The sequence below is a fragment of the Pecten maximus genome, chromosome 5 (genome assembly GCF_902652985.1).
Source record: "Pecten maximus chromosome 5, xPecMax1.1, whole genome shotgun sequence".
In the NCBI taxonomy this organism is placed as follows: domain Eukaryota; kingdom Metazoa; phylum Mollusca; class Bivalvia; order Pectinida; family Pectinidae; genus Pecten; species Pecten maximus.
Genome location: NC_047019.1, coordinates 7,647,477 through 7,664,657, shown reverse-complemented (window position 1 = coordinate 7,664,657; position 17,181 = coordinate 7,647,477). Strand labels below are relative to the sequence as shown.

Genomic DNA, 17,181 nt, shown 5'->3' with positions numbered 1-17,181 from the left:
ATTTTAAAATAGGTTTAATTATCAAATACACTTTTTGAACGGGTACAATGTATATTGTTCTGCCTTATGGTATTCTCGTTTTGTAATAAGATTGCATTGTCTTTTAATGCAAACTCTTCTTTCATGCATGTATTGTATTTTTTATTTATTTATTTTTTAGTTTTTTTATTTATTTATTTTTTTATTTATTTTTGTTTATTCATTTTTTGCTGTAAATAGTGTTTATTTTATATTGGACCACATTATTAATCATTGTCTTTACGCGTAAGAATGAATTATCTTCTAGTGATTATCATTGGTATCATGTTTATCGGACTCGCTGGATATACCGATATGAGAGTTATCTCCCCTGACACCTATCAGTGTAAGTATTTGATTTGTTTTGCTAATTTTGAAAAAATAATAAACTTGATATTTTTCTGTATGTTTTTATGAGTTGCTAATGTTCGCTTTTCATTGTTTATTTTGCTCATGTACCACAGGAAATAATATATTCTAAAAACGGAAAAAATTATTTGCTTTCTTAACATTCGAAAAATTATCTCCGTTCCTGGTATATATTACGAATATTAGTTGTCCAAAAGTGTCTAGAATTTTTTCCCGTAAATATATCACGTTATTTATCTTTGTATATGTATATATCTATACATAGCTATGACGCGCCAAAGAGTTTTCTTTTCAATCACACATGAGTATAGTCAATCACTCAATGCCACAAAATTCGAGGTCATAGCTTCTGTAAATAGATCAGTTTGCTGGTGTATATATTACAATGCGAAAAAATCCTATAAAATTTCTCTATAAATATATCACGTTCCTTATGTAAATATTTCTATGCCAAGTTAAATTCTCTCTATACCTCATAATTCTTAATCTTATTTCGCTGTAAATAGTGTTTTTATTTTTTTTCATTTATTTATTTTTATAATTATCATATATATATAGAGTTTTCTTTTCAATCACACATGAGTATAGTCGATAACTCAATGCCACAAAATTCGAGGTCATAGCTTCTATATATATATATATATTTGTTGTTGACAAAACCTGATAAAAAGTCCAATACTTCATATGTAATTGATGAAAACGAAACCTTTTATCATGATGATAACGGTTACTACCGTGTACGTTGGACTCGCTGGATACATAGCCATGTGTCTATATGTTGTACATAAGCCTATATGTAAGTTATCTCCCTTTTATGTATTTTGTGAAAGTATTTTTTTCTACAGTAGAAAATATTTTTCATTAATGCTGTTTCTGTACGCAGGTTTAAAAACATATATTGTAGTTAATTACGATTTGTTAAAATTATATGATCACTTATAAATTATCTTGTTCTGTTATTGTAGATTACTCATATATTCATTTATGTACCAAGAGAGATTAGTATATTAATAACAATGAAAATAACGATCATTATTATCATTCAAAGTTGTTTTTGATGTTTATTACATATATCCCAGTTTATCAACAAAGTAAATATAACATGATGAATATATGTAAATATGACAAGCCAAATTATATATTGTCTCTATTATACACTAAGTTTTATGTCAGTTATATCATTGTTTTGAAATATTTGTTTACGGTGTTCAAACTTTGAGATGTCTGATATCTTGTTTACAAATAAAACAAATCACTACAGTGTTAACCTCTGTGGTTAACCTATAAAGGCTATATAAAGCCCCTGAGGTGCGTTTTACAAATTATGTTGTGTTATGTAATATGATCAGATAGATGTATTATGTTTATCTACATGTATATATTGCATAAAATATGAACATTTTAAATGATTTGATGTAAGATGTAATATATCATAAGTAAAATATATATCTTAAATCAAACCCATATGTAATTATTACTTTTAAATATTTTTTATGTTATGAATCGTATTTCTGTTATTATATATTTATCTACTGAGTTACGCTTGTTACAAACGTTATCTGATCCAACTTGGGAAATTATTCAAAAAGCTGGATGAAAAAAAAACCATCTTCGTTTTTTATCATTGATAACTTACAATGTTTAAGATGTGAGCTATTTTCCTGAACTGAATATATGCACAATACTATTAAGAAGTATAGAAGAATCGATCATATCTTAAAAGAAAAGAACTTTAAGACCAAGTTCATATCAGAAATGAAATTGACATGTTTAAAATGTATTACATCAAGAATTCGTTTTAAAAATATATGATCACTTCTTAACTTTGGTAATGATTTACCTGTATGGACTGGCAAGTTTGAAGAGTTGTTATCAGTCTAAAAAATGATGTGATACTCTACCATCAAAAGAAGCTGATATGGTTCAAAAGAGATGAAAAAATTAAATATTGATAAAATTAATATATAAGAAAATTTTTGGAAAGATATGATCGGTCAAAAACTTTTATTTTGATTTATTATATGGGGTACGGAATGCTTGAAAGATAAGATCGGTCCTAAACTTTTATTTTTTTCTATTTTTTCATCAGGAACTGGACATGTTTGAAAAGATATGACCTGTCCTAAAAGTGTATTACGATTTATTAATCAGGGTACTCGTATTGCTCGAAGAGATATTATTTGTCTATAACTTTAATTAAGATGTTTTATTATTTGAGGTACTGGACGTGTTCGAAAAGATCGATCCTAAACTTTTTCTACGGTTTACTTACGGAGGTTTTCAACTGGGAATGTTTGGAAAATTATTATTTGTCCTAAACATTTATCATTTTATTGATGATAAATGACAATGTTTAGAAAGATATGATCCGTCCTCAACTTCTATGATTTATTATATATGGAAATAAATTTGCTTAAACGGATATATGACAGTTCCTTCACCTTTATCATATAATTATTTGAGGTACTAGACATATTTTAAAAAAAAAATGATAAGTCCTAAACCTTTTATTATGATATATTATATGAGGTACTAGGCATATTTGAAAAGATATGTTTAGTCCTAAACTTTAATCAATTTACTGCTGAAGAACTGGACATGTTTAGAACGATATGATCAGTCCTATACTTTGATTTTGATTTATTTTATAAGTAACTAGACAAGTAGGAAAACATGCAATATATATCCCACCCATGCCACACACTCCCACACACAAACACATATACATATATTTTTATCAATTAGTAAAATTCATAGTAATTTAGTTATGCATATGTTATATATGACAATTCTATATTGATTCTGGGTAAATCTCAATTATATATATATGCAGCATATACAGTACCCTGCAAGCAATATAACATTATGGAAATGGGCAAGATTGGACTGGATGGAAGTTGTCATAGTATTATTAAGTTATATAAAGTAACAAATTTCCTAAAATAATTAAGGGTAGATTGATAACACTTTTGACTACTCCAGTTTTTTTTTTGTTTTTTTTGTTTTTATATGTAATATGTATTAGCAAAAATGTGTATAACATAGTTGTTGATGAATTCTCATACATCTTTTAGGGTGACTGGTCAATGTGTTTTAACACGGGGACTTTATAGGACCTGCAACCCAAGGAAGTAATGTATGAAAATTCTATCAACAAATATGGTGTACAGACAATACCTAAATTCATATAATTTGACTCAATTTATACACACCAAAAAAAATTCTACCTGGAGTGATATATACTTCATTATTTAAATTATACTCTAATCTACTGTTAATTTGTGATTTGGCAATTGTATGTATCAACTACGTAAATTAATATATATATTCATATATATGTTCCTGTTAATATATATAAAATTATGTATACTTCTTCTGTTATATTCGAGATTAAAACATTGTTACCTGTATATATGTTTATATGGAGATGACTTAAATAGGCTATGCCTGATGTCAGATCCATTTGTCGAATTAAATGACAATAAAATGTGTTGAAATTGAAATTGAAGTAGGAAAATATATCATTGGTCCCTATCTTTTATTACGATTGATTATATACATAAGGCACTGGGCATGTTTGAAAAGACATCATCAGTCCTTAAAGAGGCTTACCCGCAGACGGACCGGTAAACGGCACATCTCCGATCACTAAATAAACTTCAGTACACATTTCTATGTGACAAAATTAGAGGCTTTCCGACTTTATTTCTTGAAAACAATTACAGAATATGTATTTAAAATACGTTTTAAAACTCAACCTGAGAGGGAAATGTATGGAATATAACGGCAAATCTTCTTTGTAAATCGCCGCTGCCTTTGAAGTTATCACTGTGCGGCACTGTGCACGTGCTTGTTTCTTTGATGTGTCAATCAAATTAGACTTATTGCGGGTTGTGATTAAATAAATAATATTTAAAAATGAGGTTATAATATCACATTTCAGCGTTTTATAAGGAAAATAAAATGAAAAACTCAACAATTCCAACAATCTGTCATGTGTAAAAAATATTTTTCTATTAGCCAATTTTTCTGATCTCTCTGCGGGCAAGCCTCTTTAACTTTTATTATGCTTTATTATATATTAAGGGACTGTAAATATCTTTAAACAATATGATCAGTTCTAAGCTTTTGTTACGAATAATTTATACTTGGTATACCCATACTACCGGTAGACTTCGTATTCGTGTACTTCTTATGTATACGTTGGTACAAAGGCAACGATTTGTCCCCTCCAGAAATTCAATGAGAGTGAAAACTATATCGTTATACCAATGCTCAGTCCTTGTCATTACAATAGCAATTTAAGTTAACCGTATACGTATATTGGACAAGTATATGGGACGCATTCGTTGCAGAATGACAAGATTAAGGTCATCATTGCATTGGGACATGATTTATTTTGAAGGCTGACTCAAAGGTCCAAAACCTTGGCTGCCTTCCAATGTTTACATGTCTGGAGTTATCAATGTTTTGTGTTATAAAAAATATTGCTGTTTATATTTAATCTTTGTCAGTGCTGTAATAATTTTCTATGGATTATGATCAAAATTCATACATTTTGTCAGGAATGAGAATATCTTGAAACTGTCGGAGTTTGAGGGTATACATGTATTTGTAGGAATGACCGTTACTATCTATAGAAAAGGTTTATATTCGCTCTTGTGACTTTATTTATAAAGCATATCAAATTTGACGTAATAGTCAAACGCACCTAGAACGAGTTCGTGTTCCGGAGTGCCAAGGTCATGGTCATTTTACCATTGATAGATTTGTTTTTATTGTTCTAATGACTTAATGGTTGAACGGATTTTGATCATACTTCATTAATTAATCAATTGTTGAAAATACCCAGAATGAGCTCGAGTTTCGGAGCTATGTTTACCAAGGTCAAGGTCATGATTACCATCTACATTTTTCCTTATATATATATCTTGTTCTAAGACGAAATTATCTCGTTGAATGAAAAACATGCCGAATTAAGTCTTGCAGGGAAGTATATTGTGTATACCTACTAAAAGCCTTCCATTTTTTATGCTATTTTAAAAGTATAACTACTAAAAATGTCGTGGTTAAATGGACTGTACACGACTGTGTTTTAAGTTGTAAAACTTATCGGCATGTAAATTTGACAAGAATTTCAGATGAATTACATTCTATTTATTTCAAGTGAAATTAATGTTTTAAAATGCTTTTGTGTATCTATGATCTTATGACTTATATGTCTATTTTTTATGGATTAGCTATTTTCGTATAACATTATATCCTTCAGTTCTATAATTTGCATTAATAAAGACATAAATGTAATCAAATATTGTGGATTTTTGCAGTTTCATGGCATTGGACATGTTTTATATACATGGAAATATGCTTTATTTGTTGAAAATGCAAACGGACTTCAAAATATCCATAATGATATTTTCAAAAAATATCAAAATAATTTCTGATCGAATATATGTTTGATTCTGAAATTAGATAAATATTAAGTACTTTATATTTTATATACGGACCATAAGTAGGTCGTGAAGCCTATTTAAGACATTAAAATGTGTATAGCATCTTAACTTTTTAAACGAGGTATCAAATTAATAAATAAACATCTTGACATAGTATCAGTCTTGATTTCTTGTTCTTTATTAGTTATCCGTCAGGTTTTTCTTATCAAAAATTAATATCTACAAAACATGTCATGAATGTAACAGACTTATGATTAGTTGATGCATGTACCAGAGTATAATCAAATCGCGTTCTCCACCTGGTTTAAGTTTGACAGCCACATGTCAAGGATAAAAAGTCAAAAATCACATTTTACTATTTGCGAAATATCATCCTTGTTTTGATCATTACAGATAAAGGTCCAGGATAAAAGGTTTAATGTCAAGAATCATACGTTAAAAGTCAAAGACAAAGGGTTAAAGGTCAAAGGTGATTTGTTAAATGTCAAGGATAAAAGGTTTAATGTCAAAGGTGATTGGTTAAACGTTGAGGATAAAAGGCGGGAATTCCGCAGGTGGGGGTACCCAAGTGTGCTGTTAATGTCAGGGTTACTGTCTTTCGAGTACCCGTGTGCTCTTAAACATATACAATAACAACATTTATCCGATAGAAAAAAACTTCAAACTTTAATTTGATATAAGTTTCGCATCATTGAACTTCAAACAAGCGAATAAAGGGAAGGAGTCACTAGTAATAAAATATAGTAAATTATTTAGTTGTGTGAGTTCTTTATCGACGTTGGTTAATAATTTAGGCAGGTTGATTATCAAACAGGTTTGGAGCAAAACAATATTTGAGTTTATTATAAGATTACAGGTGTTAATATCTTTGAATACAAATTGTCAACAAATCTGAAAAAAAAAATTGATTTAGATTTTGAATCTAGATATTTAATTTTTTAGTCACAATTTAGGGTATTGACAATATAACCATATACACGAACAAAGGCCGAACAACATTTCGCACGAGGGATTCGAACAATTTACATAGAGCTGGCGGTGTGGATCACACAACTCCCAATGGTCTTCATCATCCTACGTCTCTCGAGAACGGGAAAGTATTTTCACTTTCAAAACAAAGAAACAATTTCGTTTAAGGAAATGTCTTTGCATCAAAAAGGTAATTTTACACGTAATATTGAAGGTGACATCAACAAAGCATGAAACGCTGCTCCCGTCTTTTTTCTCTTTGTTTCCCATTTTGACAGCATTCTATCAATTGAATTCAATTTGATGATTTCATGACTTAAATCTAGAAGGACTTAAAAGCAGCTCTATGATGTCCATTACATCACTGACGAGTCCTAGAAGGATTAAACAGCTGTATATTGTCCCTTACATCACTGAAGAATCCTTGAAAGGACGGACAAGCTGTTTGGTGTCCCAAGCATAGATTACGAGTCCTCAAAGGACAAAACAGCTGTATGATACCATTAACATCACTGACAAGTTTCAGAAGGACTAAATAGCTGTATGATACCACTAACATCACTGACAAGTCCCAGAAGGTCTAAATAGCTGAATAATGTCTATAATATCACTGACTAGTCCTAGAAAAGCTAAGCACCTATATCGTATCCCTAACACTACTTACGAGGCCTAGAATTAGAGAAGTGTGTTAGGCACCGGAGCCAGCATAAAAGGTAGGATATGTTTTCTTGGACCTTTTGATGCTTTAGCAAAGTAATGTAAAATATAAACGGCGGTCAACCAAGATGAAATGCATTCTATATGCTCAATTTTCATTTCAGTGCCCTTTCTTTTAATAATTGCTTCCTTGCTGGTATTGTACATTCTGTCCCTTTTTGGATTTGGTATTTCTTGTTTTGCCAGCGCTTGTGTTGGAAATGGAACCAGATAACTGAGAAATATGGAACTAATAAACTGCGTATTTCCACCAATCCGTTAAAAGTGCTTGTCATTTGTAAAAGAACCTTGCCAGATCAACCATATCCGGGATTAAGATCATACCGATGATCGCTGTAAGAATGGCTATAGCCACGCCTCCCATGGCAACACTACTGAGGCGGGGGTCGTAAACACTAATATGTTTACATCGATAAGAAGATAACTTGGTTTTATTTACAGCGAGCAGTGTTTTTAATTCCAGAACGGCGTAATTCAACTCCTCCAGACTGAGATGTTTGATCTTGTTTCTCCTGACGAAACAATTGTTTCTTAAAACAGTTGTACTATTAAACGGAGAAGTTGGAGTGGCGTGATCTGTCGACCCGATATTGGCAGTTGTTCCTCGACTGGTTGTCGGGGCGTCAGATTCTATTCCAACAGAAGCTGTATTGTATATTGTAGTGACGGTGTTCGACGTCATCACAGCTGGAAATGTTCTGTGCGTTGTAGTTCCAACATCTGAAATAACATCAAATAGTGTTTTTACAGTTGCACGGAATTTAAAATGATACGAGTGCGTTGAGAAAATGTATACTACAGGCTAACAAGCATTCTAGGTATTACTAGATCAATATCTGTTCCCTACTGGCCTTCTCTGAAAGTAATAAAGTAACCTTGACCTTCACCCAAAATACTTGAATCTCTTTGTCTGCGAAATTATAGTTCCTTATTATGTGAAGTTTCTTCAAAATCCTTCAAGGTATGAAGCCGCTAGAGCGCTGACCATTTTTGGTGTTACGTACGTAGACACGTACGAAACTTAGACACCACAAAAATCCTTATTGGATTGAAAATCCTACAGCACAAACAATGCACTAGTGAATGCTGCTTTCATAAATGATTTTTGCAAAAGGATACGTTTAATGATGAATAAAGAGCGCATGCAAGGTGAGTGCACACAAAACAATTTCTAACTAATCAGTAAGCAACCAACAGAAACAGTCTTTGTTCAACTCGCCATCTTTGGAAATCCATAGAAAATCGATAGAATCTGAAATTCCTCATACATTATTTGTTTGCTCTTAAAACCTTCGATAACTAATGGCCAAAATAATCAACAAAGATAACTGTTATAATGACCAAACCACAATCAAAACTAAAAATCGATTAAAGGGAAAATGTGAACAAAAAAACAGAAAATTTGCAAAGAGACTACTAGAAAGGTACAAGCCCAAGTGATCATGAAGAGTAAGCGTCTTCAACAATATTCAATATCTCAATACGTATCAAGACCTTGACGATGAGACCCGCTATGACTGACGATTAATGGAATTCTATATGTACGTAATTATAACACCTAAGAAATTCATTGCTTTCATCCGTTAATACGCCTAGTGATTCCCCATTCATTTTGTTCTCATTATAAAAACGGGTCAATATATCTTTTACAAGATTCACATGGTGGACGTTGTCAGTAATCACTCCCATGGCCGAAACAATGGTTTTAACATCCCTGTAATATTGGATCTTTGGATAAACATTAATAAATCTGTTCATCTCTTAGCCATTGTTTAACAGATTAGAATAAGAATTCCCACTTCGTTGACATGGCATACCGTAGTGTTCATGTTTGTAAGGAGTTTTACATCCACATAATAGCTAGGGCAATATGCGGACGGGTCTCAAGGAGAAAATCAGAGTAAAAACACAACACGGGAAGAAAAAACAGACATCTCGCAATAAAAGAAACTCAAAGTTCGTCATCAGGGAAATTGCATTTAAATTGTCTCGATTATCATTCTGTTATTATACCGATTCTGAGAATTGATTGATACAGAACACACTGGCTATGTATATTCGTATTGATCACAATGGCTATGCAATCAAGCGTCAATGATGGTCGTCCCGTTGATTCTGTTCACCTTCACGTCTGAAAGTATTTGTATGAAACCGAGTGTGAGGGATAAACAATTACCACTGTGTGTTTTAGAATAAGAAAATCTCAAATCTGATTGCATTTATGATGTTAAGAAATTGGTTTTCAACCCAAAGAAGACGCTGACGAGGATCATTAACGAATTCCTGAGGTCTGATTTCAATTCAAATACATGTAGTATCGAAGTATGAACAACAAACCATACTTTGATTCTAGATAAAGGAATCGTAGGGAAAATTTAGCTTATCTGACTCTTTTACGTCACATAGGGTAGGTAAAGGTCAAATTCCGATAGCATCTACCATCTGCCAATGCGTATACAGGTACCATATGATTTCAAGCAGGTCTGAATTTTTAGCTGAAAATCAATAAATAATTCCCAAATGTAAAATAGCCCTTCGGAAACTACAGTCGTGGTTGAGGGGAGCAGGAACATAAAGTTAAGTAAGTGAACAATGAAAGAGTTATGGTAGGCATATTTACCTTCACATAGTTTCAATCATAAATAGTATTTGTCATGCATATATCAATTTGGCCGCCTTGTGCCTGGAAGATAATTATTAAAGGTAGTGAACTTCGCCCTCTCCCCAATTGGCGAACTTGCAAACCGTTGGAAAGATTCATTTACTTACAACTTAATAAAGCACCTTAATGCGCTTCTGATATATGTAAAGAAATTCTTTACAGCATATTAATGTCTTTAATAAAATCGTTCAAATTTCAACCAGTCTGATCCCCCTTTTTTTCTGCACTTGGTCTATAAAATTCACTATGATTCATCATTAACTAAATTTGCTTTCTTTGAGCTTGATGGAGATACATATCATTTCATTAAAAACGGTGAGAATATTTGACATGTATGTACATGTATATGAAATTTAAATGGCATCAACAATGATTTAATGATAATAAATTTGATTAACATGTCGCTTTAATGAGTTTTAAATTTTTAACAAGATTTTACTCAATAATGGCCGGTTACCTTTTCTACATAGGGCTCTATATGTGTCCCCGCAGTTCTTTGTTTTCATTCCATCACACGTGACAACAACACAGCTGTCATCGGGGCAGTTATTTGGCTCAGTCGCTCCATCCCATTTGCCCCACCTTCCGTAGGACCATACTCGGTAGTATTCCCATCTATTGTATTTCCGGTTGTAAAACCGTTTAATGCTGCATTTATATGAATCCAACACCAAACCAGTCCAAAATACCACAGAGCACCTGTCAAATGGAAGAGCATCTTTACTTATGATATGAATTATTAAATTCTTGATACTGTTAATAATAGTCCGTTTTTACTCATAACTCAGCACCAGAGGCGACCTTTATACGGACAGTGGAATTGACAGATCAGTCAGTATCATACGTCCATCAAAATGGTGTCATTCTCCCAAATTAAAAAAATATATATATTAATGAAAAGACACCTATTCAATGGACACAATTTACATGTGACCTATCTGTTACGAGGTCATAAACCTGAATGAGCTCAAAATAGTGATCACGATCTCGTTTGACAAATTTGGAAGTTTTATTTAGAAAAAGAAAGACACTAAAACGTAAACCTGTTTGTCTAACATACATTATTATTATCATGCATCATTATATGTACTTTATGCCATTATCATAATAGCCTTTGGTTCCCAACGAAACTGTTCAGTTAAACCAAAAGTCAAGTATATATATATATATATATATATATATATATATACCCAGATCTCCTATTGTCGTAGATTTACTATTATCGGGGCGGCAACTAAAAATGGATGTAAAATACACGATTGGTGTTTGCTTTTGTCATTCGTAGACCGGTGATAAAATTTTGTTCAACAGTTATTGATTTAATCATAAATCAAAATGTCTTTAAGACAAATGATATGTTTAAAACTGCAATTACGACACCAGCCGATTTTCGTACCTCTAGAATGGGGAACTACAGTCTATTACGAAAAGCTATTCGTTTGCTATTGCTAAATAAAGAAAACAAATAAATAATTACTTGTCCTGTAATCTTATCTCCTCTTCATAGTTCTTCCATTTATCCTCTGTGTTTAGCACCAGGAGGCGACCATTGTGATCACTACAATAGCTATTGGCTTCATTCCACGTCAATGAAGAACGGCTTAACACATAATCTGTTGCAAACGTCAATCTACCTGGAATATAAAGATACATCATAATGTGTAAGATTTATCACATTTATTTGATGAAATATATTGAGCTGCTTTCAGTTTCCACCACTATTGTACTCCATGTCCGTAATGGTCCGCATTGCTAATATACAAATACAGGCACTATAGTGAAGAAACAGGAAAGACCACTCACAGAATATCAATATTTTCACGAGTGTGAAGCACGAGTGAAAAATATCGAAATATTCTGTCATACGAGTGAAATATATGTTATATTAAACGGGAAACCATTCATTTTTTTCTGATTGCATTTTACATACATAAAAACTAAATTTAACATCGAAAAACTGAGAGTGCCAAAATGTGAGGAAATCAGAAACATAATTCATTACGTCATCTCTTTGTGACGTTACTCCACGATCAACGCAATTTAAGCGTTTTCTGCTGTTATCGAATAATATGTGGATTAATAGCGGACGTAAAGTGAGTATTTGGTCAAAAATAGGTCTGAATATTTCAGAAATACAGCAAAATAACCAATCTGATTATCTTTGTTTCAAGTTTCAATGCGGTAAATACAAAGGTTTGCTCTGATTGGTCAAAAAACGAAAAACTTATATTTTCACTACAAAACTTATATTTCTATTGCAAATGGCTGCAATGAAAGTATCAGTTTTATTAGTTTGATAAATTTCTATATTTCACTGACAAATACAATAAAGAGAAATATTAAATGAGAAAACAACTTTCTTTGTCACTAGTAAGACAAACACAAATACGAACATAAGAAAATGCAAAAGGTGACAAAAGATGAAGCTCCGAATTTTTTAAAGTTCAAAGAAAAGAATTGCAGAAGGTAAACTATTGCTGTGAAAACTGACGATATACGGTATATGTACGAGTATAATATGCCGACAATGGCAGGTGTAGTCTACAATCACGCTAGCAGGTATAAATACGTCGGCATACAATGCAAGATGGCTGTCACGCTCTTCATCACCTCACCTCTGGGACCAGTTGTCTTCTGTTATTTCAAGTACATTTGTATCTTCCCAAGGTAAGTCAACTCGTCATATACATTCAAAACACTCATCACTGTTTCAATAATGGAATATATTTAAAGCATTAATTGTATTATACAAGAATCATCAGGTCCACCCCTATATGACAAGTGGTATCATAGACCACTTTTCCACAGGAAAATCTCAACGCCCGCTCTTAAACTAAGCCGTTGACCAATACAGCAACTAATGAACCGACAAATCATCTCGCTTAATTTGCCTCAGATGCCTCACAATGGCTGCTCTTGCTATCCGTCGTCCCTCTATCGCTCAATTGGCCTCAGGATCGAGAACACATGGATTGGATGCGTTGAATACGTTAGCATACCATCAACTCATAAAGGTGGCATAGGGCATCGTGTTGACAGCCATATTCCTCCACGCAGAAGGAACTTGTCCCAATCGCCTCTTCACGACATTATTCCTATTAAGGGTCCTTTCAACACAAAAATACCCATCCATGACCTCCTTGCAAAATTTACCCAAATCTAGAACTTTCTGAGAATAGGCACTCCACCCACGTCTTCCCAACAGCAACCCCCATCCAGGGCCTCGTCACAAACGGTTCTCAAACCCGGGACTTCTGTTGTACCGCCATCCATAACCAGGGTTTCTTCCCCGCATAAACCCCAATCTTTGCCTCCCATCATGAACCTTTACGAAGCCCCAATCCGGTACCACTTTACAACAAATGTCCCCTTTTCGGGCCTTCTCAAAAAAGAAATCCCTTTCTTGGTCTCCATTTTGACAAGAGACCCCCTTCGGGATTTTTACAACAGAAACTCCCCTATGGGGCCTACTCAAAACACAAAGCTCCTCAGGAGCTTTTATCATGACGGGAACCTTTCCCCGCAAAATGCCCATCCAAACTACGGGGCATTTGCAAAGGATACTCCTGAGAAACAGAATCATCTGATATGAGACAGGTACGGAGATATTTGTTGTTTTCGATTATTATCAACATCCCTTAAAATTCAGCTCTAATACTAGGAAAAGTATCCTTCATACGCTGATGTATTATCACACGTATGAAGCATATCGATCGATGCTATGTAAACATAATGTTATAGAAATACCTTGTACCATCAAAAGCACTGCGTGAACTCCGATCACGCCAGGTACTGGCCTAGTTATTGGACAGGTATTTTGACCTGTATGTTTGGCATCAAATATCTAGCAATAACAGTACATTTATCGCTAAAAAAACATCCATTTCACTTCTTGACACCAATGTTGACGGAGATGACTGAATATCATATATGTACGAGTATAATGTACCGTGTAGTCCACGAACACGCTAACAGGTTCGTAAATACGTCCGTATACAAACTTGACCAGGTGTAGGGTACGCTTATGGCTGTCACGCTCTAAAGTACCTCACCCTTCCTCAGATACATGTATATAACCAAGGGAAGTCAACTCGCCACACATACATTCACAATGCTATGATAAACAGTGCAGTAAAATAGTGTATTAATGCTTGACGCATTTAAGTCACGATGTTGTGTTTCACTCGAATTGATATCACCTTGTTATATTTCAATCGTGTGACTATTATAATTATTATATTATGTGACTATCACATTGTTGTATTTAACACTTGTGACTATCACATTATTATATTTCACTCGTGTGACTATCACCTTGTTATATTTAACTCGTGTTGATATCACATTGTTATATTTCACCCTTGTTGATATCACATTGTTACATTTCAATTATGTGACTATCACATTGTTCTATTTCACTCGTATGACTATCACGTTGTTATATTTCACTCATGTGACAATCACATTATTATATGTCACTCGTGTGACTATCACATTGTTTTAGTTCACATATGTATTTCGTGTGAATCTCCTTGTTACATTGCATGTTTCACTGGTGTGGATATCACCTTGAATTATTTTCACTCGTGTGAATCTTCCCTTTTTTATATTTCATTCGTGTTAATATCACATTATTATATTTCAATAAACCTGAACACCTGTAGATAAATCTATTAAACTTTTAGCCACAACTTAAATATTTTGATGACTATTTAAGAAATAAGTCAATGCATTCAATGTTCTCCTTTCTGATGTATGATTTATTGCTGAGATGACAAACGACACCTATTTGATATAACATAACTAATACTAGTATATTTGTCGATACACAAATATGGTACAGTATATATGGCACATTGTAAACACGGAACCTTACTCATTTTTGGTGTTTTTGTTTATAAGTATGTACATGACATATCTACATTAATTTATTGATTTAACGTAAGGTTGCATCTTTAGTACTTATATTACATTGATGGAAAGGCTTACACATATCTTTTCGGCATAGCCGTATAATATTCTTTTGGTCCCGGATATGACGCGACAGGTGGCGTTACTGGTCAAGACGAAATATGTCATTGGTCAATGATGCGGTCAATGCAAAATGCACATATGCAGTTAAAGACGAAACAAAGTTAAGAATGCAAGCTGAATAAGTGGTGTATCTTTTCGAGTGACAAATTAATAAAATTATATTCCTGATTAAAAAGCAGTCTTATTATCGCCAAAAATAATTCAAACTGATCTAAGTTTGTTATCCGTGCTGAAACGCATTAGTTCGTTGTTTATTTCACCAGCAGTTTTACATTATAACCACCAGCATTAAAACTATTCCGGGGCCAAAAGACAAGTATACGGCTATGCCGAAAAACGATGATTTAACGGAGAAAATAGACGAAAATCTGAATTTAGTCACCTATTTGACATCATTGATGGACACTGGAGTTGCACTTAGTTCAAACAGTATTCAATACAAGTGTACATATACATTACAAATTGTACATGGTGAGGGATCTAGAAACAAGCTTAAAGCTTATATTAATCCATTTCCCTCTAAGGTTCGGCATATTGGTGATTAGGATGGTGGTCGAGATACAAATACTGTTTCATGATAATAAACAGAAAATAATTATTTTTACAAAAAGTTAAATTATGGTGAAAAGTGATGAACAGTGGTGGAACACAAATAAATCTATGTTATAGCAATCTAATTTGAGAACAAAATACTTGGATATATAATCATGTAAATTATTTATGTTAATTAATGATGTTGATGGGGATGTGGATAAATTACGATGAAGCTAAGTAGTTCATAAATATTTAGTCGAACCTTTTGGAATGTAATATAAAATTCTGTACAGCTTCAATTATTATTTCATTTTCTTCCAGTCTGGGTTTCCTGATAATAGAATATCAGTATTCAGATCAAAATTTAAACTGAATATAAACTGATTACGTTGATTAATAATTTTTTCGCACATGAACAAAAAGTGAAAACTATCTTCAATACATTGTATATCCACATAAACAGAAAGGGCTATCCGTTAGATTTCTGTTAAATACATGTTCTTTCACGTTACTGCAATTTAAACGATGTCTGGTATGTAGTATTTGTAAGTTACGTGTGCCAAAATTTCAATAACATGGTGGGGTTTTAATGTCTTAATTTAAGTATTTATTAAGGATAATCAAAGAGGGGTTGTTCCTGATGTCTGCCGGTATAGAATTGTCTGATTCTGTAATCATGCAAATCTGAATGTTGAGAAGATTCTTGCACTCAAAATGCTATCCCTATTGGGAATGGTGTCAAAAGAAACATTACAAGGAAGGCAAATTTTAAGTAAAGAGAGAAAAAATTAACTTACCCCGAAGTAACAGAATAATCACGAGAACAAACACGAAGACATCCATCTGTGATAAATATCAGCAACTCAACCTATCATGTTCTATATATATAAATATTTCCTGAGCTTAAGGTCTGCTAGCTGGAAATATTCTGTATGATTAGTTTTGAAATTCTGAATAGATCAAGCACCGCAATATGCATAACATATAAACATGTTTATGATACTGGTAATATAAATCTGTCAATCAATCTTAGGAAATAACTTTTTGTATTTATGTCGCTGTCCTCCTTTGTCCCCAACGAGATTCCACAGTTCAATTATTTTCCAATACAACTCACTGATATAGCTGTTTGCAAGTGAATGAAATGAAGAAAAATAAAATGGTTTGATCTTTTTCATTATCTGTGTACGTATTTATTGCTAGGTAATGCTTACTGGCCGAAAGTCCACTCAAAAGTGACAATGCTTCTCAAACGTAGAGCATGCGCATACAATTGAGAAGTATGGTTGACTAAGAGGAATATTCATATAGGGAACAACCAACCAATTGAAAAAATATATTTTTGAAACAGCCCCTGTGTATAGAACGTTGAGCCAAGGATAAAATGTCTGGCAGTCACTGATTGGCCAGTATGTTATGAAGTGA

General features: G+C 32.9%; 1 protein-coding gene across 1 annotated transcript; it reads right to left on the bottom strand.

The window, feature by feature from the left end:
• Positions 1-6,542: 6,542 nt before the first annotated feature.
• Positions 6,543-10,872, bottom strand: LOC117328538. Its single transcript, XM_033886071.1, has 2 exons — positions 10,646-10,872; positions 6,543-8,246 (listed from the first exon to the last, which is right to left on the bottom strand). The coding sequence occupies exons 1-2, from the start codon at positions 10,692-10,694 to the stop codon at positions 7,798-7,800; spliced, it is 498 nt and encodes a 165-aa protein (XP_033741962.1). The 5' UTR covers positions 10,695-10,872; the 3' UTR covers positions 6,543-7,797.
• Between the last annotated feature and the right edge of the window lie 6,309 nt (positions 10,873-17,181).